Here is a 22963-nt window from a genome sequence, read left to right on the forward strand (position 1 = left end):
CTTCTATATTCAGTTAGTTACCAGGTTGTGTCATCTTGCTGTTATATTACCTCTCATCATTTGTCGGTAGCTGTTTCAGTTCAGAATCGTACGACTGCCTAGACTATTGCAGTAGCTTTCTAACCATTCATCACTTCACCTTTCTAATTCATCAATGGCTATGGGATAAAGTTTAAATTTTTTGGTCTGATGTTCAGACCTTCCTTCATTTTGTACAGTATCAGTTAGGATTGCATTCATTTGCAAGTAACAAGATGTCTGGTGGTAGGTGGGTTATTCTTGACATTGATTCATCTGCTTGAGTTTGCCAGGTCTTTTATTCTCTTGGCCTTTTCCTTCATGGTTGCATTACGGTTTTAAGGTCACTGCCCTACCCTATATTCATGATCAGATTCAGGTAGGCAGAAGGTGAAGGGGAAAAAGCAAAAGGAGGCATGCCAGCTAAGTCAGCCTCCTTTTAAGGAGTGATCCTGAAAATACTACCCAGCAGCTTTCACTGAAATCTCATTTGCTGAAACTAGTTCACCTGGCTTTCCGTCTGTGGCAAAGTACGGTTTTTTTGGGGTACATTGATATCCCCAACAAAATTGGGTTTCTGTATCAAGGAAGAAGGGAAAATGCATATTGGGTATGTAGTTGCAATTTTGCTACAAGTATCCATCTGAATTTTTAATCCTTTCCTAAGTGGTATAACTTCTCAAATGCTTCATTCAGCCCAATAAATTACTGAACATATCTTATACCTTTCTACTCTTTAGCACAGTTCTACTTTCCTGGATTGTCCTTCCTCTTTCATCCATCTAAATCCAATCCATTGTTCAAGATCAGTTTTGAATATGACCTCCTCTAATAAAACTCATCAGTTAATCCTGGCTTGAAATGTTGTTTTTCCCCTCCAGGTACCAATAAGCAATTGTCAGAGTAATTCATTTGTTGAGAAATCATGTCTCTTCATGGGATCTATTCTTCTGTTGTCTGTAACTGATTTTTTTTGTTTTGTTAGTGTCACATATTTATATTATGGTTCTTTAGTTAGGCTATAAACTTCAGTTTTATTGTCCTTGTTTACAGGAAGTTTATAATCTTGATGTCTCTCACTGTGCTTTGTATATAGTAGTACACAAAATTTATTCACTTAATGGATTTGACAGAGTCACTGCTTTCAGTGAAGACTTCTTTGTATATGAAGGATACCTTATCAATATCACTTTCATAACTTTTTTTATTACAGACCAATGTTCTGAAAAAGACTGCATGGGAATGGCTTGCCTTACAATGACAGAAATGGAAGGAACATCCACATCTCCTATACATCAGAATGGTGATATTCCCGGAAATGCTAATTCTGTGAAGCAAATAGATCCAGTCCTACAGGTGTATCTTTATCATTCCCTTGAGAAAGCTGAGGGAGATTACCTGAAAGCTGAGGGAGATTACCTGAAGTTTCCAACTGGGGAGTATGTTGCGGAAGAAATTTGTGTTGCTGCTTCTAAAGCTTGTGGTAAGTATTAAAAAACAGTGTATTTTTTCTTATTAGTAGATCATTGCTTTAATTATGCTACTCTGATGCAATGTACATGTATAATGTATTCTTTTTTGGCTTTTTTTAAAATGCTTGTATGGCTGACAGTTGTGTTTTCACATGCATATAAAATGAGAACATTTTACTAGAGTAGAATTTAGGGTAAAGATGCCTGGGGCTAGTGCTATAGACTGAATGTTTGTGTTCCCCCAAAATTCATGTTGAAACCTATTCCTCTAATGTGATGGTAATGTGAGGTGGATCCATCATCAGTGGGATTAGTACCCTTATAAAAGAGACCCCAGGGAGCTCCTTTGCCCCTTCTGCCATATGAGGACATAGCAAGAAGATGAATCAGAAGATAAACCATCTGTGAACCAGGAATTGAGTCCTCATTAGACACCAAATCTGCTGGCGCCTTGATTTTATACTTCCCAGCCTCCAGAATTGTCAGAAATAAATCTTTGTTGTTTATAAGCCACCTAGTCTATGGTATTTTTGTTACAGCATTCCGAATGGACTAAAACAAAAACTGATACTGAGAAGTGGGAGGGCTGTTGTACCAAATTCCTAAAAATGTGGAAGTGGCTTTGAAATTGGGTAATGGGTAGTGGAAGAGTTTTGAGGTACATGCTAGAAAAAGCCTACATCGTTGTGAATGGACCTTTAAAGGCAATTTTGGTGAGGACTCAGAAAGAAAAGAGGAGAGCTGTAGAGAAAACCTTAATCTTCTTAGAGAATACTAATTAATTTTGAACAAAATATTGGTAGAAATATGTATGATAAAGGCCATTCTGATGCGGTCTCAGATGGAAATGAGGCACATGCTGTGAGAAACTGGAGGAAGAGTGGTCCTTGTTGTAAAGTGGCAAAGAACTTGCCTGAATTGTGTTTGTTTTAGTGTTTTGTGGAAGGTAGAACTTGTGAGCAATGAAACTGGCTATTTACCTGAAATAATTTCTAAGCAAAGTGTTGAAGGTGTAGTTTGACTTTTCCTGATGGCTTATAGTAAAATTCAAAAAGAGAAAAATAACTTAAAGTCAGAATTGTTAACCAAAAGGAAGCAGAACTTAAAGATTTGGAAAATTCCCTGCTTATCCGTGTTGTGAAAAATGAGAAAACCTGGTCGGAAGAGAATGCTAAGATTGTGGCCAAGTGACCATTTGAAAAGATTAGTATGGTTTAGATATCTCAACAGAAGCCAGGAAGTATTCCCTAAGACAATGATAGAATGACCCTGAAGGCAATTCAGAAATCATCAGTGCTGCCCTAGTACAAGAGCCCTGGGGTCAAAGTGGTTTCAGAGGAGGAGCTGCCAGTGCTTGGAGACCTTGTGCTCGCTGTCTGGTGCTGCCTCACAGTGAGGGCTCTGCTGATGCAATGTGGGCACTGAGCTCCTTGGCTGCCCCAGGTGTGGCTCTGGCAGTCCCTGGTGCAGAAGCTGTCTCTCCGGAGAGTGCAGGCAAACTTTGATGGAGTAAACCATCTCCACCAGCGAAAAGTGCACAGACCTAGAGGACATGGCTGCCTCCACCTAGATTTCAAAGAACAGGAGCCACCCAAGTCTGTGGGGGCAGGGCTGCTGGGAGCCTTGGGGCCCAGCCTCTGCCCAGCAAAGCTACAGGGGTAGGAATGCTGCCCCAGTGTGTCCTGTAAGCGAAACCTCTACCCCAGTGGGCCTGGAGGGCAGAATGGTCTATCCTATGCCTGTCCCACCATTGTCTTTTGGAAACACATAACTTGTTTGATTTCACAGGCTCACAGCTGGAGAGCAGTTTGCCTCAGGATGAATCATACCTTGAGTCTCACCCAAACCTGATTTACATGATACTTAGATTAGCCTTTGAACTCAGACTTTTGAGTTGATGCTGGCACTGTACCAGGTCTGTTTTTGCCCGCCGCCCAGAAAGCCAAACACTGAGACTGAGAGGACGAGATTGCAGCAGAGAGATTGGGTTTAATAATCACAAGACAGCCAAGTGAGGAAATGGGAGAATGAATCTCAAATCTGCTTCCCCGAAAATAGGGACTCAGGGATATTTATGGGGTAGGGGTCAGGGTGGTCTGAAATGATTGGAGGTGAGGAGAGATGAAGTAATTGATGATCTGGGCAAGCGTAGTCAGGCTTCCTTCGTAGGACGCATGTTCACAGGATGGCAGCGTTAGCATGCCCTGAGGGTGGAGTCTTAACCTCTTGACATCAAAATGTCACTTATCAGATATATGTCTGCCTGGGCCTAGTTGATAGGTTGGTGGTCTCAACAGGCTTGAAGTGGACAAGGGGTTCCAATTCCTGAAAAAAATAGCTCAAACACCCATTACCATGTTGACCCAGGCTTCCAGGGAGATGTTATCTATGGGAACCTAGTGGGAGTCAGATAGCATGTGCCTGAACAGCACAGTTAACAGTGAGTAAGTTTATTGCGCAGATTTAAGTCTTTGCCTTCTGTCCTGATAAGTTTCTAGGTAAGGCCATCCCCTCCTTCTTCCTGGTACAGGGAAGAAGATACCTTTACAAATGGAGATTTCCTTTACAAATGTAAATATCTCTTACAAAGGGTAACCAGAACTAAGAATGGGCTTAGCAAGGACCCGCCTAGATTCTTGGAGGTGTCTATGGTGATGGCCTGTTCTGGGGGCAGACCTCCAATCCCAAACTCTTGTGGTCAGTTAGTGGGGGTAGGGGTCAAAGTGTCTTTCAGGCAGAGACATATTTTGAAGTGGCCAATTCCAATCCCCCATAGTTAGTAGCTGCTTGATTATCAATGGCTAACTGTCTGCCAGTTTCAATGCTGGAATGAGTTAAGACTTTTGGGGGTGTTGGGATAGAATGAATATATTTTGAATGTGAAAAGGACATTAATTTGGAGGCATCAAGGGCAGAATGCTAGAGACTGAATATTTGTGCCCCTCTCCCCTAAATATGTTGAAACCTGTTCCCCCAATGTGATTGGCAGTGGGGCCTATGGTAGGTGATTAAGTCATACGGTTAAGATGTCACCTTAGCTCAGTTGCTTTTTTATCCCTATGTGGCTTAGTTATAGAACTTGTCTCTTTGGATTATGGATATTTGTCTGTGTCTATTTTTAAGATACAGTCAGTTATGTTATAATGTGATACATGTGTTCCTAAAATGCACTATGCACTGCTAAATTGTGCAATAAAAACCACAGGGCTTATTGGAAAAATGAGGTTGGGGCACCACACTCAAAAACTTTGTGACATAAAAAAAAGAAAAGATAAAAGTTAATAAAAACAGAACTTGTTAAATGGTAAAGAAATATATAAATGCTGCAATAAATGTCATTTTACCTTAAAAAAATCATGTTTGCTTTTGGAAGTGGGCATTAGAAAGGTTGCAGCTTATGAATTATTGTGAATTGGTAGAAGGAAAGTTATCTGAAATCAGATGGGAAGTTGTGACACTGCATATAGATGAGCTGTGGCTCATAACACATATCATAAACTGAGGTGGCTGATAGATGTTTGCTCTGTGTATGTTCTCAGTTTGGATTCCAGGATGAAGGAGTACCCCTTATCTGAGACATGATATTCTCCTGGTGGAAGGCAGGAAAACATGAGGGCTGCTGGAAACTTGAAATACCTCTTAATGCCTCTGCTTGGAACCAACACACTTGCACTTCTGCTCAGATTCCATTGGCCAAACCAAGTCAAATGGCCAAGCCAATGTCAATCAGATGGGATGATCCTCTCAGGGACTGGGAGGAGAAGAGTGAATATTTGTTGAGTAATAATGTAGTCTACTGCAATTTGCCCTCTTGGTAATAAATATTAATTTTTCTTTCTTCAGTATTCAAAATAAACTTTCTCCTTCTCCAAGGAGGATACTCAAAGGTGTCATCCAGTCACAGCATCAGGCTCAATATCCAGGCTCCCTGATATTCTCTGTATCATGTCCAGATGTTATTCTGCTTGATCCAGAAATCTGTGAACTGAAAAAAACAATTATTCTGATATCATATCTACAACCTTGACAAGTTATATGTCAAAGATAGGATATGAGATAATTTTCCATAGCAGAGAGACAACAAAGTCTAGACAAAATAACTATGTAGAGTTATCTTTTGGAATCCTCCCACTTCTCTCTCAGCCCTTTGCTAGTTACTCTTCCTTGACTGTGCTGCTCAGGTACCTAGTATCTTCATATTCCTTTCCCTTCCCATCCCGAAATGCCCTTTATTATATTTAGCTGCAATCAAAACTTATATTAATGACCGTTTGTTAAGTATGGCTTTGATGATCTGATAAAATAATTTGCAATAAGTTATAAATGACATATGGTTTTAATATTGAGATATTTGTATTTAATGAAGTATCTTGATTATAGTAATCTCTAAATGTAAAAATGTTTAGGGGAGATATATTTTTTTAAATGACCTTTATTCTTTTCTCAATCTCCAAAGAGTAGAATATAGAGCTAATTTTACAGCTGCACGCCATTCACCTCTGGAGGAAGTTAGAAACATTCTTTCAGCTAGCTAAAATTTATTGACACTGTGTTAAGTACTTTGTTATTCAATATTTAACAACAATACTAGGGTGTATAAGTACTGTAGTGTAAGCTCCTGACAATTAGCTTTTTTGATTATAATGAAGGGCCTGACGTTAAGCTTTTGATGGCCAAGGTATCCACTTCAAAGACATCCATCTCGAATAAACACATTGCCAGCTACATGGCTAGATAAAGAATCAGTCCACTCCACCCGTGGAGTTCCCTTTTTTAGAGAGGTCTGGTTAACTTAGATAACTGACCATTTGACCACTTGCTTTTTTCCCTTTTTGTGCTATGATTCCTGCTCTTATGTTTTAAATTTACCAGTAGTGAACCTGTGAAACTCTAGGCACCCCAACCTCGACCCCAATAAAGACAGAACCCCAGGTCCACACTCACTCACTCTCTACCCGCAACCTTGCTATGTGGCCCCAGGTGTGCTGTGTATATCCGGATTTGCGAGTAACAAACCTTATTTTTTTTCAAAGTGCCGTGATGATTGTTGCTGACGTGTGTCTTGCAGTCATAATAACCACAAGGGCTGATCCAGCCACAACATTGACTCTGAAAGGGGAAATGTTTGTGGGGGCCTCACCTTGGGCCCAGGTGAGTGCCCCCAGGCACTTAGCAATAGGCTGAGACCAGCACAATACAAGGTGCTATTGTAACCAAGTGAAAAGGGGCTCATTCTGCTCGCTGCAATCCTGTACCAATCAACTGCAAACAAGCCGGTGGTTTAGAAAGGAAAATTTATATGATTAGCTAGCATAATCAGAAGATGGTGGAATAGTGTCCTAAAAAACCATCTTAAAATTATACAGAATCTTGAGGCAGTTATATAGGGGAAATAGGCAGGGAAGGAGGGGGTTTAGGGATGGCTAGCATCCGGTGTGATGAACTTCAAGGCACCACATTATCTCTTTCTTCTGTCATTATTGATGGGTATCAATGCAGAGTTTTTCTTCTGGAGGTCATCGTGTTCCTCTGGAACTCAGAGAACAAAGTTGTCATCTTATCACAGCTGGGAGATATACGTAAGCAAGAGTCATAGAACTAGCAGATCATGTATTTTGCAAAAGGGAAAGGTGCTTAATCATCTAGGCTACGTACAGGCCAGAAGACATTCATAGAGACTAGTGAGTCAGGGTCATAGTTAGAATATTGCTTCGTTTCCCTAAGATGGCTTCCCTCATGCTAACTTAAGATCTAGCTCTTACGCTATTGTTATCTTTCTTTTAGAGATGAGGAAATTGCCCAAATTACTCTTTATTCATTAACCTGACCTTAGAATTCCTTTTGGTGGTTTTGGAAGTTGAGTTCTCAGGGACCTAGTCTTTAACATTGAAAATTGTGACCATTCAAAAGACAGTTCAGGCATTCATTCAGCCAAGCCAACACCCAGTGGAACCATTTAACCGTGAATCATTTGACAAATGAATAAATGGGTTAGCTCTGTTGTAGAAAGAGAAGTAAATAAGAGAATAATGAAAGAGTATAAAATGATGTTAGAAACCATTGTCAACTCCGCTTTGATATGAGGAAAATAACCAAGATCTCGTTGGGGTAGGATTGTTTTTAAAACCTGCCTATCTAGAGTTAAAACCAGCATTTCTAATATTTTGAGTAACTTTTAAAGAGATTTAAAAATGTCTTTTATATTTATCCACATGTTTACTGTTTTCAGCAATCTTTATTCCTTTGTGTGAATTCAGATGTCCATTTGGCATTATTATTCTTTTGCTTGAGGAACTGCTTTTAACATTTTTTTGTAGTGCAAGTCTGCTGGCTGTAAATTATCTCACCTTTTGTTGGATTAAAAAGTCTTTATTTTACCATTATTTTTGAAAGACTGTTTAGCTGAGTATAGAATTTTGTCTACAGTGTTTTCTTTCACTACTTCTTCCACTATTTCTGGCTTGAGTTATTTCTGATGAGAAATAAGCTGTCATTCTTATCTTTGTTTCTTGGTATTTAACGTGTCTTTTTTTCTCTGATGGTTTTTATGATTTTCTTTTTGTCATTGGTTTTCAGAAATTTGATTATGATGTACTTTGATAGAGATTTCTGTATGGTTTTTCTGCTTGTAGTTTGTTGAGCTTCTTGGATCTATGAGTTTAATCCTCCTTTCTTGTTGCTCATCTTCTGGACCTCATTAGTTAAGACCTTTTGATGTTTTCCGAGAAGTTCACTTTTGCATTTTTTTTTTTTTTCTGTCTTAGTTCTCTGTATATTTCATTTTGGTTGGTTTTCATTGCTTTGTCTTCACATTTACCAATCTTTTTCTGAAGTTTCTAATCTAGAAGTTTTATTTGGATTGCTTTTTTATAATTTCCATTCTCTCATCATGTTCGTTTTACTCTACTTTCTTTAGTAGATGGAACACATTATAGTACTTGATTTAACTTTCTTCACTGATAATTCTACCATCTCTGTCATTTCTGGGTATCCTTCTACTGATTGATATTTCTAGTTATGAGTCGTACTTTCCTGCTTGTTTGAATGCCTACAGTTTTTTATTGGATGCTGGACATTGTGATTTATATTGCCACCTGCTGGATTTTGCTATATTCCTTAAATTGTGTTGGACTTTGTTCTGGCACGTGGTTAGGTGAGTTGTGGTTTATTTTGCTGCTTTTGAGACTTCCTTCTTTTTTTTTATTAAATAATTCAGTATTTTTACTATATTCACAGAGCTGTGCAACCATCGTGTCAGTTTTCACCACCCCCAGAGAGAAATCTCATACCCATCAGAAGTCACTCCCCATTTCTTGCCCAGCTCCCCCAACGACCAATCTACTTATGTCTCTAGGAATTTGTGTATTTGGGACATTTCATGCAACTTGCGGTTCTTGGTGACTATGAGTTGAATTCCTGAAAAATATGATAACTTCTTGCTTAACCTTTTGAGGAACTACCACAGTGTTTTCAAAGCATCTGTACCATTTATATTCCCACCAGCAGTGTACGAAAGCCCCAATTTGTTTACATACTCATCAACACTTGTTATTATTTTCTTTTTGATGATAGCCATACTAGTGGATGTGAAGTTGTATCTTTTGTTTATTTTTTATAAAAGCTTTTGTTGATATATAATTCACATATCACACATTTCACCCTTTTAAAGTGTACAATTCAGTGGTTTTTAGTATACTTACAGAGTTGTCCAACCATCACTACAATCAATTTTAGAACATTTTCATCACCCCAGAAGAAACCCTGTGCTTATTGAGTATTGCTTCCCAACCCCCCATCTCTCCCCAGCCTTAGGCAACTACTCATCAGCTTTCTGTCTCAATAAATTTTCCTATTCTAGATATTTCATATAAATGGGATCATATAATGTATGGCCTTTTGTTACTGGCTTCTTACACTTGTGTAGTGTTTATAAGGTTCATCCATGTTGTACCATCTATCAGTAGTTAATTCTTTCATGACTGCATAATATTCCATTGTGTGGATATACCCACATCTTGTTTAACCATTGATCAGTTGTTGGACATTTGGGCTGTTTCCACCTTTTAGCTATCATGAATAATGTTTCTATGAACATTTGTGTACAAGTTTTTCTGTGGACATGTTTCTGTGGATTTCATTTCTCTTGTGTGTATACCTGGGAGTGGAAATGCTGTGTCAAATGGTAATTCTATGTTTAACTTTTTGAGGAACTACCAGACTGTTTTCCAAAGTAGCTACACCATTTTGCATTCATACTAGTAGTGTGTGAGGTTTCTGATTTCTCCATGTCATTAATAATGCTTGGTTATTTGACTTGTAAGAATTATATCCATTCTAGTGTATGTGAAGTCGTATCATATTGTAGTTTTTTTTTTTTTTTAAGATTTTATTTATTTATTTTCCCCCCAAAGCCCCAGTAGATAGTTGTATGTCGTAGTTGAACATCCTTCTAGTTGCTGTATGTGGGATGCGGCCTCAGCATGGCCGGAGAAGCGGTGCGTCGGTGCGCGCCCGGGATCCGAACCCGGGCCGCCAGCAGCGGAGCACGCACACTTAACCGCTAAGCCACGGGGCCGGCCCCATATTGTAGTTTTGATAATTTTTTTTCTGTGATTACTAATGACTTTGAGCATCCTTGCATTGCTTATTAGCCGTTACGTATTTCCTTTGGAGAAGTATCTATTCAAATCCTTTGCCCGCTTTTTAAAGGGCTTATTTGTTTTTTTGTTATTGAGTTGTTAGTAGTTATATTTTCTAGATACAGATCCCTTATCAAATATATGATTTGGAAATATTTTCTCTCATTTTATGTTTTATCTTTTCATTGTCCAGATCTGGATAGTGTCCTTTGAAGCAAAGATTTTCAACTTTAATGAAACCCAGTTTATCTGTTTGTGTTATTGTTGCATGTGTTTTTGTGTCATATTTAAGAATCCATTACCAAATCCAATGTTATGTGATGTTGCCCCTGCGTTTTCTTCTAGGAGTTTTATAATTCTGCCTTTGATCCATTTTGAGTTAGCTTTTGCAGATGGTTTGTGGTAGGGCTCCAATGTCATTCTTTTGCATGTGAATATCCATTTGTTACTGACTTCTCCCACTTTGTATACTGTTTATAAGGTTCATCCGTGTTGTACCATATATTAGTACATCATTCTTTTATGGCTGAATAACATTCAGCTGAATAATGTCAGATACATGGTACAACATGGATGAATCTTATAAACATCATGTGAAGTTGTAAGAAGCCACTAATAAATGGATATCCACATGCAAATCACAGCACAGTTTAATGATTAGGCTGTGCTTTCCCCGCTCAGTAGTCTCAGGACACTTTCAAAATGTCATTTTGCCATAGATTAATGGGTTTATTTCTGGAATTTCAGTTCTGTTCCATTGGTCTGTATGTCTGTCCTAATGCTAATACCACACTCTGGATCACTGTAGCTAGCTTTGTAGTAAGTTTTGAAATCAGGAAGTGGGGGTCTTTGAACTTGTTCTTTTTAAAGATTGTTTCAGCTCTTCTGGTCTCTTTAATTTTCATATGAATTTTATGATTAACTTGTCAGTTTTTACAGTAAAGATAGAAGAGATTTCCGTAGGGATTGCATTGAATATACATGTCAATTAGGGGAGTATTCCTATCTTAAGAAAGTTTATCAATCCGTGAACATGAGATGTCTTTTTGTCTATTTAGATCTTCTTTAATTTTTTTTAGCAGTGTTGTGTAATGTTCAGTGTGTAAGTCTTTTACCTTTTAAATTTGTTCATAGATATTTTATTCACTTGGATGTTATTGTAAATGGAATTTTTTTTTATTACTCTTTTTGGATTGTTCATTGCTACTGTGTAGAAATATAACTGATTTTTGCATGTTTATCTTGTATCCTGCAACTTTGCTTAATTCATATATAAGCTCTGATAGTGTTTGGGGAAATTGTTTACTATTTTCTTTATATTGGATCATATCATGTGCAAATAGGGACAGTTATAGTTTTTTCCTTCCCAATTTAGATGCCTTTTATTTCTTTTTTCTTGCCTAATTGCTCTGGCTGGAACTTTCACTACAATGCTGAATGGTAGTGGTGAATGTGGCCATCCTCATCTTGTTCCTGATCTTAGGTGTAGGTTTTTTTTTAGCTTGAGAAAGATTATCGCTGAGCTAACATCTGTGCCAGTCTTCCTCTATTTTGTATGTGGGATGCCACCACAGCATGGCTTGATGTGTGATGCGTAGGTCCACGCCCAGGATCTGAACCCGCGAACTCTGGGCCACTGAAGCAGACTGTGCGAACTTAACCACTATGCCACCAGGCTGGCCCCTTTCATTCTTTTTTAGGTGTTTATAGCTATAATTTTCCCTCCATCATCTGGTTTCACTGCATCTCATAAGTTTTGAAATGTGTTTTTGTTTTCATTTGTCTCAGTGTATTTTCTAATTTCTCTTGTGATTTCTTCTTTGACCCATTGGTTATTTTAGAATGTGTTGTTTAATTTCTACATATTTGTGAATTTTCCAGTTTTCCTTCTGTTATGATTCCTAGTTTTATTACACTGTGGTCAGAGAACATACTTTGGATGATTTCAGTCTTTATAAATGTATTGAGATTTGTCTTTTGACCTAACATATGGCCTATCCTGGGGAATATGCCATGTGCATTGAGAAAAATGCATATTCTGCTATTTTGAGGTACTGTACTGTATATATCTGTTAGATGTAGTTGATTTATAGTGTTATTCAAATCCTCTGTTTCCTTATTGTTCTTCTGTCCAGTTTTTCCTGTCTGTTATTAGGAATGAGGTATTGAACTCTCCAAGTATTATTATTGAATTTTCTATTTCTCCCATTAGTTTTCAGTTTTTGGAGCTAACTTGGTAGCTATGTATATGTTAATAATTGTTATACCTTCTTGAAGGATTGAAACTTGCATCAATACATAATATCCTTCTTTGTCTTTTGTGACAGTTTTTGACAAAACTTTCTTTTGCCTACTGTTTGCATGGGTTATTTTTTTCCATTCTTTCCCTTTCAACTTAAAATGTCTTTAAAGTGAGTCTCTTGTGAACAGCATGTAGTTGAGTTGTGTTTTTTACCCATTCTACCGATCTCTGCCTTTAATTGGATAGTTTTATTCATTTGCATTTGTAGTAATTACTGATAAGGAAGACTAATTTCTGCCATTTCGCTCTGTTTTCTATGTCTCATAACTTTTTATTCCTTGTTTCCTCCATTATTGCCTTCTTTTGTGTTTAATTTTTTTTTATTATATGATTTTGATTCCTTTCTTATTTTCCTTTCTGTATATATTTTTTAGTTATTTTCTTAGAGGTTACCCTAGGGATTGCAATTAGTCTCTTAACTTTATAACAATCTATTTTGAATTAATATCCCCTTAGCTTCAATAGTATACAAAAACTCTGCTTATATACACCTGTGTTCCTCCTTCTTTACGTTGTTGTTTTACTAATTACATCTTTATACATTCTGTGCCCATTAACATCAATTTATAATTATTGGTTTATGCATTTTTCTTTTAAAGCATGTGGAGAAAAAAACAGGAATTACAATAAAAAATCTAATAATCCTAGCTTTTGTATTTATCTATGTGGTTACCTTCATCAGAGTTCTGTATTTCTTCATATGGCTCTGAGTTACTGTCTAATATCTTATCATTTCCACCTGAACAACACTTTTTAACATTTATCGTAAGGCAGATCTGTTAGCAGGGAACTCCCTCAGCTTTTGTTTATCCGAGAATTTCTTAATTTCTCTATCATTTCTTTTTAATGAAAGCCATATTTCTTTTTTCTTTTTTTTGTTTTTTTTGAGGAAGATTAGCCCTGCGCTAACATCTGTTGCTGGTCTTCCTCTTTTTCTTTTTCTCCCCAAAGCCCCAGGACATAGTTGTATATCATAGTTGTAGAGTTGTAGGTCTTCTCTGTGGGACGCCACGTCAGCGTGGGTTGATGAGTGGTGAGTAGATCTGTGCCCAGGATCCGAACCGGCAAACCCCAGGCCGCTGAAGCAGAATGTGTAAACATAACCGCTGCGCTACCTGGCTGCCCCCTCTGTAATTTTTAAAGGATTATTTTGCCAGATGTAAAATTCTTGTATGCCAGTTTTCTCTTTGAGCCCTTTAAATATGTCATCCCATTGCCTTTTGACCCTAGTGATTTTTGGTGAGAAATTGGCTATGAGTCTTACTGAGGATTTCTTGTATGTAAAGAGTCACTTCTCTCTTGCAGTTTTCAAAGTTTTCTCTTTCCCTTTGGCTTTTGATAGTTTGATTTTAATGAGTCTCAGTGTGCATCACTTTGCATTTATCCATCTTGGAACACATTGACCTTCTTGACTGTGTGGATTCATGTTTTTTATCTAATTTGGGAAGTTTTGAGCCATTTTTTCTTCAAATATTCTTTCTGTCTCTTTCTTCACTTTCTTTCCCTCTAGGACTCCTATAGTATATATGTTGGTACACTTGAAAGTCTCCCATGGGTCTGCTAGGTTTTGTCCATTATTTTTTTCTTTTTTCTGCTTTTCAGACTAGATAATTTCAGTTGACTTATCTGCAAGTTTACTGATTCTTCTTTCTGTTTAAATCTGCTTTTGAAACCCTCTAGTGAACTTCCAGTTTCAATTATATTTCTCTGCTTCAGAATTTTTTTTTTTGTCCATGTCTTTATTGATACTTTCTATTTTGTTTTTGTGAGGAGCTCAGCCCTGTGCTAACACCTGCCAATCCTCCTCTTTTTTTGCTGAGGAAGACTGACCCTGGGCTAACATCCGTGCCCATCTTCCTCCATTTTATATGGGACGCCGCCACAGCATGGCCTGCCAAGCAGTGCGTCTGTGCGCTCCTGGGATCTGAACCGGCGAACCCCAGGCTGCCTCAGCGGAGCGCATGCACTTAACCACTTGTGCCACCGGGCTGGCCCCGATACTTTCTATTTTTTGATACATGTTTCTACCGGTTTCCTTTAACTCTTTGTGCATGGCTTCCTTCAGCTCTGTGAGCATATTTAAGGTCGTTGTCTAATAAATCCTACATCTCTCCTCCTCAGGGACACTTATAATTTCTCCTGTGAATGGGAATACTTTCTTGTTTCTTTGCTTGCTTCATAATTTTTGGTTGAACACTGAAATGTTGGACATTTCAAATTTATAATGTAGTAACTGGAAACCTGATTATTCTCCATTCTCAGTGTTTTTGTTGCTTGCTTTGGGTGGCAGTTGTTTATTTGCTTATTGACTTTTCTAAATTATGTTTATAAAGTCCGTATTCTTTGTCATGAGTCTCTCTTCCTTTAGCTTGTAGTCAGGTTTTGTTTGACAGAGATTTTTTTGACTTCTTAGAGCCAAAAGAAAAGAAATGAAAAGAACACAGAACTCTCCCAGGCTTTGCAGGTTGGCTCTGTATTGGGTCATTCCTTCAGTGTTTAGCCAGTCTGTTTACAATTTTGCCTTAACTTTCCCTTCCTGCTTGTGCTGAGCCTAAAGATCAACCTGAGGTAAAAGTTTAGGGTCTTCTCTAAGTGTCGTTCTTTGGGCGTACATCTGGCTTTCTTATTCTCCAGTATATATGGGTGCTTTTCAATGCTTTAATATCCCGAAGAAACTCACTCCCCAGTGTTTCCTTTTCAGCTTTCCGTCTGTTTATGGTTTGCCTCAACTTTAAAACCATTGCCCCAGGTGGCAGCAGGGTTTTCATTTGCTTTACAGTTTTTTCAAGGAATTACCTCTGTGTAGCTGCTTTTCTGCCCTGAGAAAGTTACCAATTAGGGGAAACACAGGTAAGCTCCTTGCTACAGTTCTTCTGTCAGTTTCCAGTCAGGTCAAAAGAGATAAAATCAGTTCCTTGAGGTGAAGGTTGGCTCTGTTCACTACAGAGCCATGGACCAAAGTTTCACACTGAGAACACAGGTTGCCATCTCTAAGCCCTCCCTAAGTAGGGAGGAAGTTGGGGTAAGAGAAAGTAGAAATGCTGCTGAATTTTCCTACTATTTTTTAGTTACCTTTTTCCTAATTCAACAATTGCTTAGTTGCTGCATATCTTTGACTATTTTCCAGAGTTCTCACAAAGTTGATTCTGACAGTTTTTACTCAATTTTACTCAAGGGATAGGCCCGTGGAGCTACCCACTATGCCATTTTCACTGATGTCGCTCTTCTTTACTTCTTCTTTACTTTACTTTAATCATGGTTTCCTTTAGTTCTTTAAACGTATTTGTAATGACTACTTTGAAGTCTTATCTCATGCCTGGGTCTTCTCACAGACAGTGTCTGTTGCCTTTTTTTTTTCTTGTGCATGGGTTATACTTTCCTGTTGCTTTGCGTATCTCATAATACTTTTCTTTAAAAACTGGACATTTTAGGTAATATAGCAAATCTGTATACTGATTCCTTTAGGGGATCTTCTAATTATCCTTCTTTTGTTGATTTTTTTTGTTTAATTTTCTGTAGTCATAGTGTATACTCTGTATAATTTCAATCTTTTGAAATTTATTGAGACTTTTTGTGACTTAGATTATCAACTGTTTTGTTAAATGTTTCATGTGCGTTTGAAAACAGTATATATTCTGCACTTGCTAACTGTAGTGTTCTCTAAATGTAAACTAAGTTTAAGTTGGGTAGTAGTTTTAAAATTTCATGTCCTTTTATTTTTTTGTCTTCTCCCAGTTTCTGAGATTTTGAATTTGTCTGTTGCTTCTTCTGGTTCTATCTATTTTTGCTTCATGTTTTTTGAAGCCATGATATTAGTTGTACACAAATTTAATATTTTTATGTTTTCCCTTGAATTAACCCTCTTATCACTGTGAAGTATTCCTTTTTATCTCAACTAATACTTCTTCCTTAAAATTTAGTTTGTCTGATGTGAATGTTCACTCACCAGGTTTCTTGTGCTTTGTGTTTACATGGTGTATAATTTTACATGGTGTATAATTTTCCTTTTAGCTTCAAGCTATCTCTTTACATTTAAGGTGTCTCTCTCATAAGTAACAGCCTTTTTTATAATCCAGACTAATAGGTTATGTGTTTTAGTTGTCTTGTTTACATTTAAAAGTAATGTAATTATTGACATATTTGTGTTTAAATCTATTATCCTGCTGTTTTCTATTTATTTCACCTGTTTTCCCTCTTTCCTACCTTTTTTGAGGATGATCAAGTTTATTTTTTATTTTTTTACTTTATCTCTTCTATTAGGTTTTTTGTTATAGTTTTTGTATTATTCTTTTAGTGGTTACCCTAGATATTACAATGTACATTACAGTCTTAAGCAAGTATGTTATGATTTTCCTAACAATTAAAGAACTTTACAACAGTTTAACTCCATTTACTTCTTTTCACTTGGTGCTATTGTTATCATATGTTGTACTTCTGTATATATCATAAACCACATAGGGCACTTATATTATTGTTGCTTTAAGTAGTCATTATTCTTTTATATTTACCCTTTCCCGTATTCTTCATTCTTTCCTGTAGTTCCATGCTTCTGTCATCATTTTCCTTCAGCCTAAAGAACTCCTTTTAGTATTTCTTGCATTGCAGATCTACTGGTGACAAATTCCTTCACCTCTTGTTTATTTGAAAATGTCTTTTCCTTTTATTTTGATAGGTATTGTCACAGGGTATAGAATTCCAGATTGGCTTTTTTTCCCCCCTATTCAGTGCTTTTAAGATGTCATTTCATTCGTTATCTTTTGGCTTTCATGGTTTTTGTTGAAAAGCTACCTATCAGTCTTTTAATTCCTCCTTTGAAGGTAATGCATTTCTATTCTCTGGCTACTTGTAAGATTTTTCTTTCTATTGTTCATCTTTAAGCACTTTGACTGTGGTGTACCTATGTGTTGTTTTCTTTGTCTTTATCTTGCTTGGGGCTCTCTGAACTTGTTGAATTTGTAGGTCAGTGTCTTTGACTAGCTTTGGAAAATTCTTGGCCATTACCTGTAAATTAGGTCCATTTGACATGTCTTACATGCCTGTTACATACTCTGTTCAGTTTTTTCCATTCTGTTATTTTTGTGCTTCAGTTTGGGTATTTTTTATTGCCTTGTCTTCACGTAGACTAGTCCTATCTTCTGCAGTGTGTAGTGTGCTAAGTCCATCTATTGCTCCATGGATTAGCAGTGTCAGCATCACCAGGGAGCTTTTAAGAAATGCCTCATCTCAGGCCCCATCCCAGAATCAATGAATAAGAATCAATGAAAATACAATGAATGTATTTTAACTCAATCTCCAGGTTATTCTTATACACATTAAAGTTTGGAAGGTACTGATCTAATTCATTCAGTTAGGGGAAACAAAAAAACTATTTATATAGCTTATAAAGCCCAGTTAGGATATACTCCTGGGATCTTTACAATGGGACCCATGTTATGTTCCATATTTTTTGCTAAGCACTTTATTCTTATTATCCTATTTTATCCTTCCAACCATCCTGTGAACTAGGTTTTCTTGTTTTTATTCTATAGATGGTAAAACATTGGTCTAGAGAGGTTAACTATCAGAAGTTTACCTAGCTAGTAACTGGCTGAGCTTAGACTTAACCGATATCTGACTCTAAGCTGATGTGATATAACTAGGTTACCACTATTCAAACGGAGAAATTTTTGAAATGAAAAGATATGCTATTAGTAGTTATTCCAGGACAGTAGGCATAAACCAAATCTGTCTTGGTCCAGCTAGGTTATATGTTCATCCTGTCTGTAACTCTATATTATATAGCACCTCTCTTTTCTGTGTAACCATTTTAGCTCTAGGAGCATTTACAGCTGATCCCCCCAGCTGATCCTCCATGCCAATGCACATTTTATGTACTCTGTCTGCAATTACATAGAATAGCTAAATCCTCATGTACTTTCAGATTATGCATGACCTCTTTAGAGCCTTCATTGAAATCTTTACTCCACTTGACTCTCTTGATAAATTTCGTACCTCTGTTAAAGACAACCAGAACCAGACAGAAGTTAAGGTGATGAAAATGGATTTTATTTAAAAAAAGAAAAAAGAAAACTATTGTGGTAGAGGAAAATACTCCAGTATAGAAGTGGGCTTAATTCTGAATACAACCTGAACAAGTGGGGATTTATAGCCAAGGAACGAGTTGGGTGGCACATTGGTGAGTGGAAAATTACTAAGAGAAGACATCAAGTCTGGGGGTATTCTGGCTGAACTAACCTAACAGGACTCTTGCTGAAGGGGGAGGCAAAGGTTATCAGATATCACCTGGGATAGTAGGGATGAGGAGTTTGATCAGATATCAAAGGTGGGGAGTTCTTGCTAAGTGGACTTAGGATTCTTGCTAAAACTGGATTCTACAAGGAAGTACATGGATGAGCCATGTTGGGGAGAGGTTTCGGAGGAGCCTGACTAAAATTTGGTCAAGCAGAGAATCTCTGGGCCGGCCCCGTGGCTTAGCAGTTAAGTGTGTGCGCTCTGCTGCTGGCGGCCCGGGTTCAGATCCCAGGTGCACACCGACGCACCGCTTCTCTGGCCGTGCTGAGGCCGTGTACCACATACAGCAACTAGAAGGATGTGCAGCTATGACATACAACCATCTACTGGGGCTTTGGGGGAAAAAATAAATAAATAAATAAAAAAGCAGAGAATCTTTGTCACCTCTCCTCTGTACTTCTGTGTTTTCTTGTGGTCTTTGCTGTCATTGCACTTACTTTCTTGAATTATAATTCTCCAGTGACTTACTCTGTGTCATCTATGACACTGTGAGATCCTTAAAGTTAGGTGCAGTTTTTCATTTTCATATTTACCATACCCATCTTGTGCTTATTGTAAAATAGGACCTCTGTTAATATTAGTGGAATGATGACTATTCTTGCTCTAGAATGTTATGGAACTTAATCACAATTCTGGTAATGACTTGGAAAAGAAACACATTAAAGTGATTTTAATAAATAAAAATAAAAAGAATTTGGGCTTGATGTGTAGGGAAAGAACAGGAGTTAAAAATGACTTTGAGGTTTCTTTGAGGTCCTATCTTTTCAATAATAATGTATATCTCAAATACTGTGTCACTGGCTTTTCTCCCTTTCTAGGACAACCCAGTTAACATGAATTACTAAGAAAAAAATGAAATCAAGTATTAATATATAATTGCCATTTTGGAATAAGATATCAGTGACTAAACATGAATGTAAGCACTGTCTTTTGTTATTTGTTTGCAGGACTGAGCTAACCATTTTTCTTTTGGTGTGTATCCGCTTTTTTTGACCCCTTTGTGCCAGTTTATATGGACACATTCATTTTCCTATTTTGATATCTATAATTAAGGTATGGAGTCTTGTTTATCATAAGAAATCACTATTCATCATTAAAAAAAATCCTGATGATTCATCAATATAAATTCACTTTTCCTGCTTTGTGTAATTACACTATTGTTTGAAAATCATGACATTGTTTTGTTCTAAAAAATATCCCTGTCATCATATGCTAGGAATAATGGTTCCATATACAATTTTATTTGCATGATTACATTTAAACTAAATGCTAGTTTTTTGTTAAGATTCTATTCTCAGTGTTTTCTCTTTCCAAGGTAAGCTCATATCAGGTCTTTTATGCTCCCTTCCTGGGCAGTTTCATCTCGCACTGTGTCTCTTATGTACCTAGAACACCAGCTTTGTGAAATATTTTGTGGGTAAAGGAGAGGTAATACCTTCTAGATAAAAGAAGTAGTGTGTGCAAGGCACAGAGACATGAGATTATGATGCTATCTACTTGATTGATTAGATGGTGTTTTTCGAATTTTCAAGTTTAAAGGTTTTTTTTAATGCATAATTAGCCTAGATCAAAATAGTATTCAAATAAAATAATGATTTCTCAAATTGTTTGAATGGCATTATTTTCTGTCATCTTATCGTTATTTTAAAGTTTAGAGAATGACAAGCCATCATTCTCTATAGTTTGAAGGTGATTTACATGGTGAACCCTTATCTTGGTATTGATTAGTATCTTTCTTTTTTCTTTTTTTCCTTTCACTTTTCTTTCTTTTTGAAATGAGGGCTTACTGTTTTTATTTAATGCATTCTTTTAAAAAAAGAAGTTTCTTCTCCACTATACTCTTATCTTCTTTTTCCCTTAGGCCCATCCTGGTAACTAGGACAGTGATCTCTTGTGAACCCTTCCATAGTTTTCTTCATGATCATATAATCATGTTAGTGCTGTCAAGTGATTCTGACTCCTAGTAACACGGTGTATAGCAGAGTAAAATCTTGCCCGGTCTTTTTTGTGCCCTCCTCACGTCTTCTGGTGCTATAGCAGACAATGCTCTGCTGCTATTCATAGGGTTTTCATGGTCAATTTTTTTGAAAGTGGGTAGCCAGGTCCTTCTTCCTAGCATGTCTAGTCTAGAAGCTTCCCTGAAACCTATCCACCATGAGTGACCCTGCTGGTATTTGAAAGCTCTGCAGAGCTGGCAGAGCTTTCAGCATCACAGCAACACGCAGCTGCCACACTATAACTGACAGACTGGGTGGTGTGGTTCCTTGACGGGGAAATGAACCCAGTGAGAGCGCTGAATCTTGACCACTAGACCTTCAAGGCTCGCCTAGGATCATATATGGACAAACAGTACCCCTCCCATCCATACACACAGTCATTAGGATTTTGAGGTCATTGTTTTATAAAATGGAATCTTATTATATAGTCTTGTATGCTTCTTGCTTTTTTCACAAAAATATGCATTGTGAAAGATCTGTTCAAGCCAGCTACTTCTGCCGTAGCTCATTTTTTTTTTCAGGGTGTTTTTTCCCCCCCCGAAAGCCCCAGTAGATAGTTGTATGTTATAGCTGCACATCCTTCTAGTTGCTGTATGTGGGACGCGGCCTCAGCATGGCCGGAGAAGTGGTGCGTCGGTGCGCGCCCGGGATCTGAACCCCGGGCCGCCAGTAGCGGAGCGCGCGCACTTAACCGCTAAGCCACGGGGCCGGCCCCCTAGCTCATTTTTTTAATTGAATTTCATAATAGTCCACAGCATGGATTATACTACCACAATTTTTTCATATCTTCTGCTTTTGAATTTATATTTTCTTTCTCGCTCTTTGCTTACTACTGTACTGCACTTTTAGGAGTACATAGGAGAGATTGCTGTGTTGAAAGGTTATTTTAAATTTTTATTGACATGCATTTCTCAAAATTATATACGTATTGCTTTCTCAGAAGCTGTACCAGTTTACATTTCTAGCAATTATGTAACATAGTACCCTTTCACTACAATTCAGTTAGCACTAGATGTTTTTCCTCTTATTTTTGCTAGTTGAATGGGTATAAAGTGATATCACATAATTTTAATTTGCATTTCCTTCAATACTAGGTATTACCATCCTTTCAGATGCTTATTAGTCATGTGGGTTTGCTCTACTGTGAATAACATATTTCCATTTCTTGGCATTTTATTTTTATTTTGTTTTTTTTTTTCTTTTTTTTTTTTGGTGAGGAAGATTAGCTCTGAGCTAACATCTGTTGCCAGTCTTCCTCTTTTTGCTGAGGAATATTGGTCCTGGGCTAACATCCATGCCTATCTTCCTCTACTTTATATGTGGGACGCCTGCCACAGCATGGCTCAATAAGCAGTGCATAGGTCCGCGCCTGGGACCTGAACCTGCGAAACCTGGGCCGCCAAAGCGGAGCACGTGAACTTAACCAATACACAACCGGGCCAGCCCCTTATTCTGCTTTCTTAATCCTGATTTTTTATTATAAAATATTTCAGAGCCAGCCCTGATGGTCTAGTGGTTAAAGTTCGGTGCTCTCACCGGTTTGGTGGCCCGGGTTTGTTTCCTGATTGTGGAACCACACCACCAGTCTGTCAGTTGCCATGCAGTGGTGGTGGCTCACATAGAAGAACTAGAAGGACTTAACATCTAGGATATACAACCATGTATTGGGGCTTTGGGGAGAAAAAAAAATTTAAGGAATACTTCATATAGAAAAAATAAAGTGCATTATCAGTGTGCTCATCACCCAACTTTTCAAAGTTATCATTTTGCCATTTTCAGATTTTTCTCTAATATGTTATTGTGATGAATTACATTAAGAGATTTTTATAATTGAGCCATCTCTGCAATCGTAGGATAAGTGAACTTTGTCATAATTTTTTTAAAAAGAAACATTGCTTGATTTGGTTTGCTAGTATTTAGTTTAGGATTTTTGTATCTATTTTAATAAGTGAGAGTATCCTTTTATGATGTCTTTTTCTGGTTTTGATATCATGGTCAAACTAAATTCACCTAATGTGTCAATTTCTCTGTCATCTCTTTTTCTATTCTGTAATAGTATATTTAAGATTAGAGGACCGGCCCCGTGGCTTAGCGGTTAAGTGCGCGCGCTCCACTATTGGCGGCCCAGGTTCGGATCCCGGGCACGCTCCAATGCACTGCTTCTCTGGCCATGCTGAGGCCACGTCCCACATACAGCAACTAGAAGGATGTGCAACTGTTACATACAACTATCTACTGGGGCTT

The 22963-nt window shown here is 37.6% G+C and overlaps 1 protein-coding gene across 3 annotated transcripts in view; it reads left to right on the forward strand.

Annotated features, from left to right (window-relative positions):
* The window catches only part of JAK2 (Janus kinase 2), a 156327-nt gene that overhangs the window by 54404 nt on the left and 78960 nt on the right, over positions 1 to 22963 (forward strand). For all 3 annotated transcript variants that reach the window (XM_058565750.1, XM_058565751.1, XM_058565752.1), the window contains one exon: positions 1232 to 1501. In XM_058565750.1, coding sequence (XP_058421733.1) covers positions 1255 to 1501 — 247 coding nt within the window. In that variant the 5' untranslated portion in view covers positions 1232 to 1254. The remainder of the gene's footprint in view (positions 1 to 1231; positions 1502 to 22963) is intronic.

The sequence above is a fragment of the Diceros bicornis genome, chromosome 22 (assembly GCF_020826845.1).
Source record: "Diceros bicornis minor isolate mBicDic1 chromosome 22, mDicBic1.mat.cur, whole genome shotgun sequence".
Classification (NCBI taxonomy): Eukaryota; Metazoa; Chordata; class Mammalia; order Perissodactyla; family Rhinocerotidae; genus Diceros; species Diceros bicornis.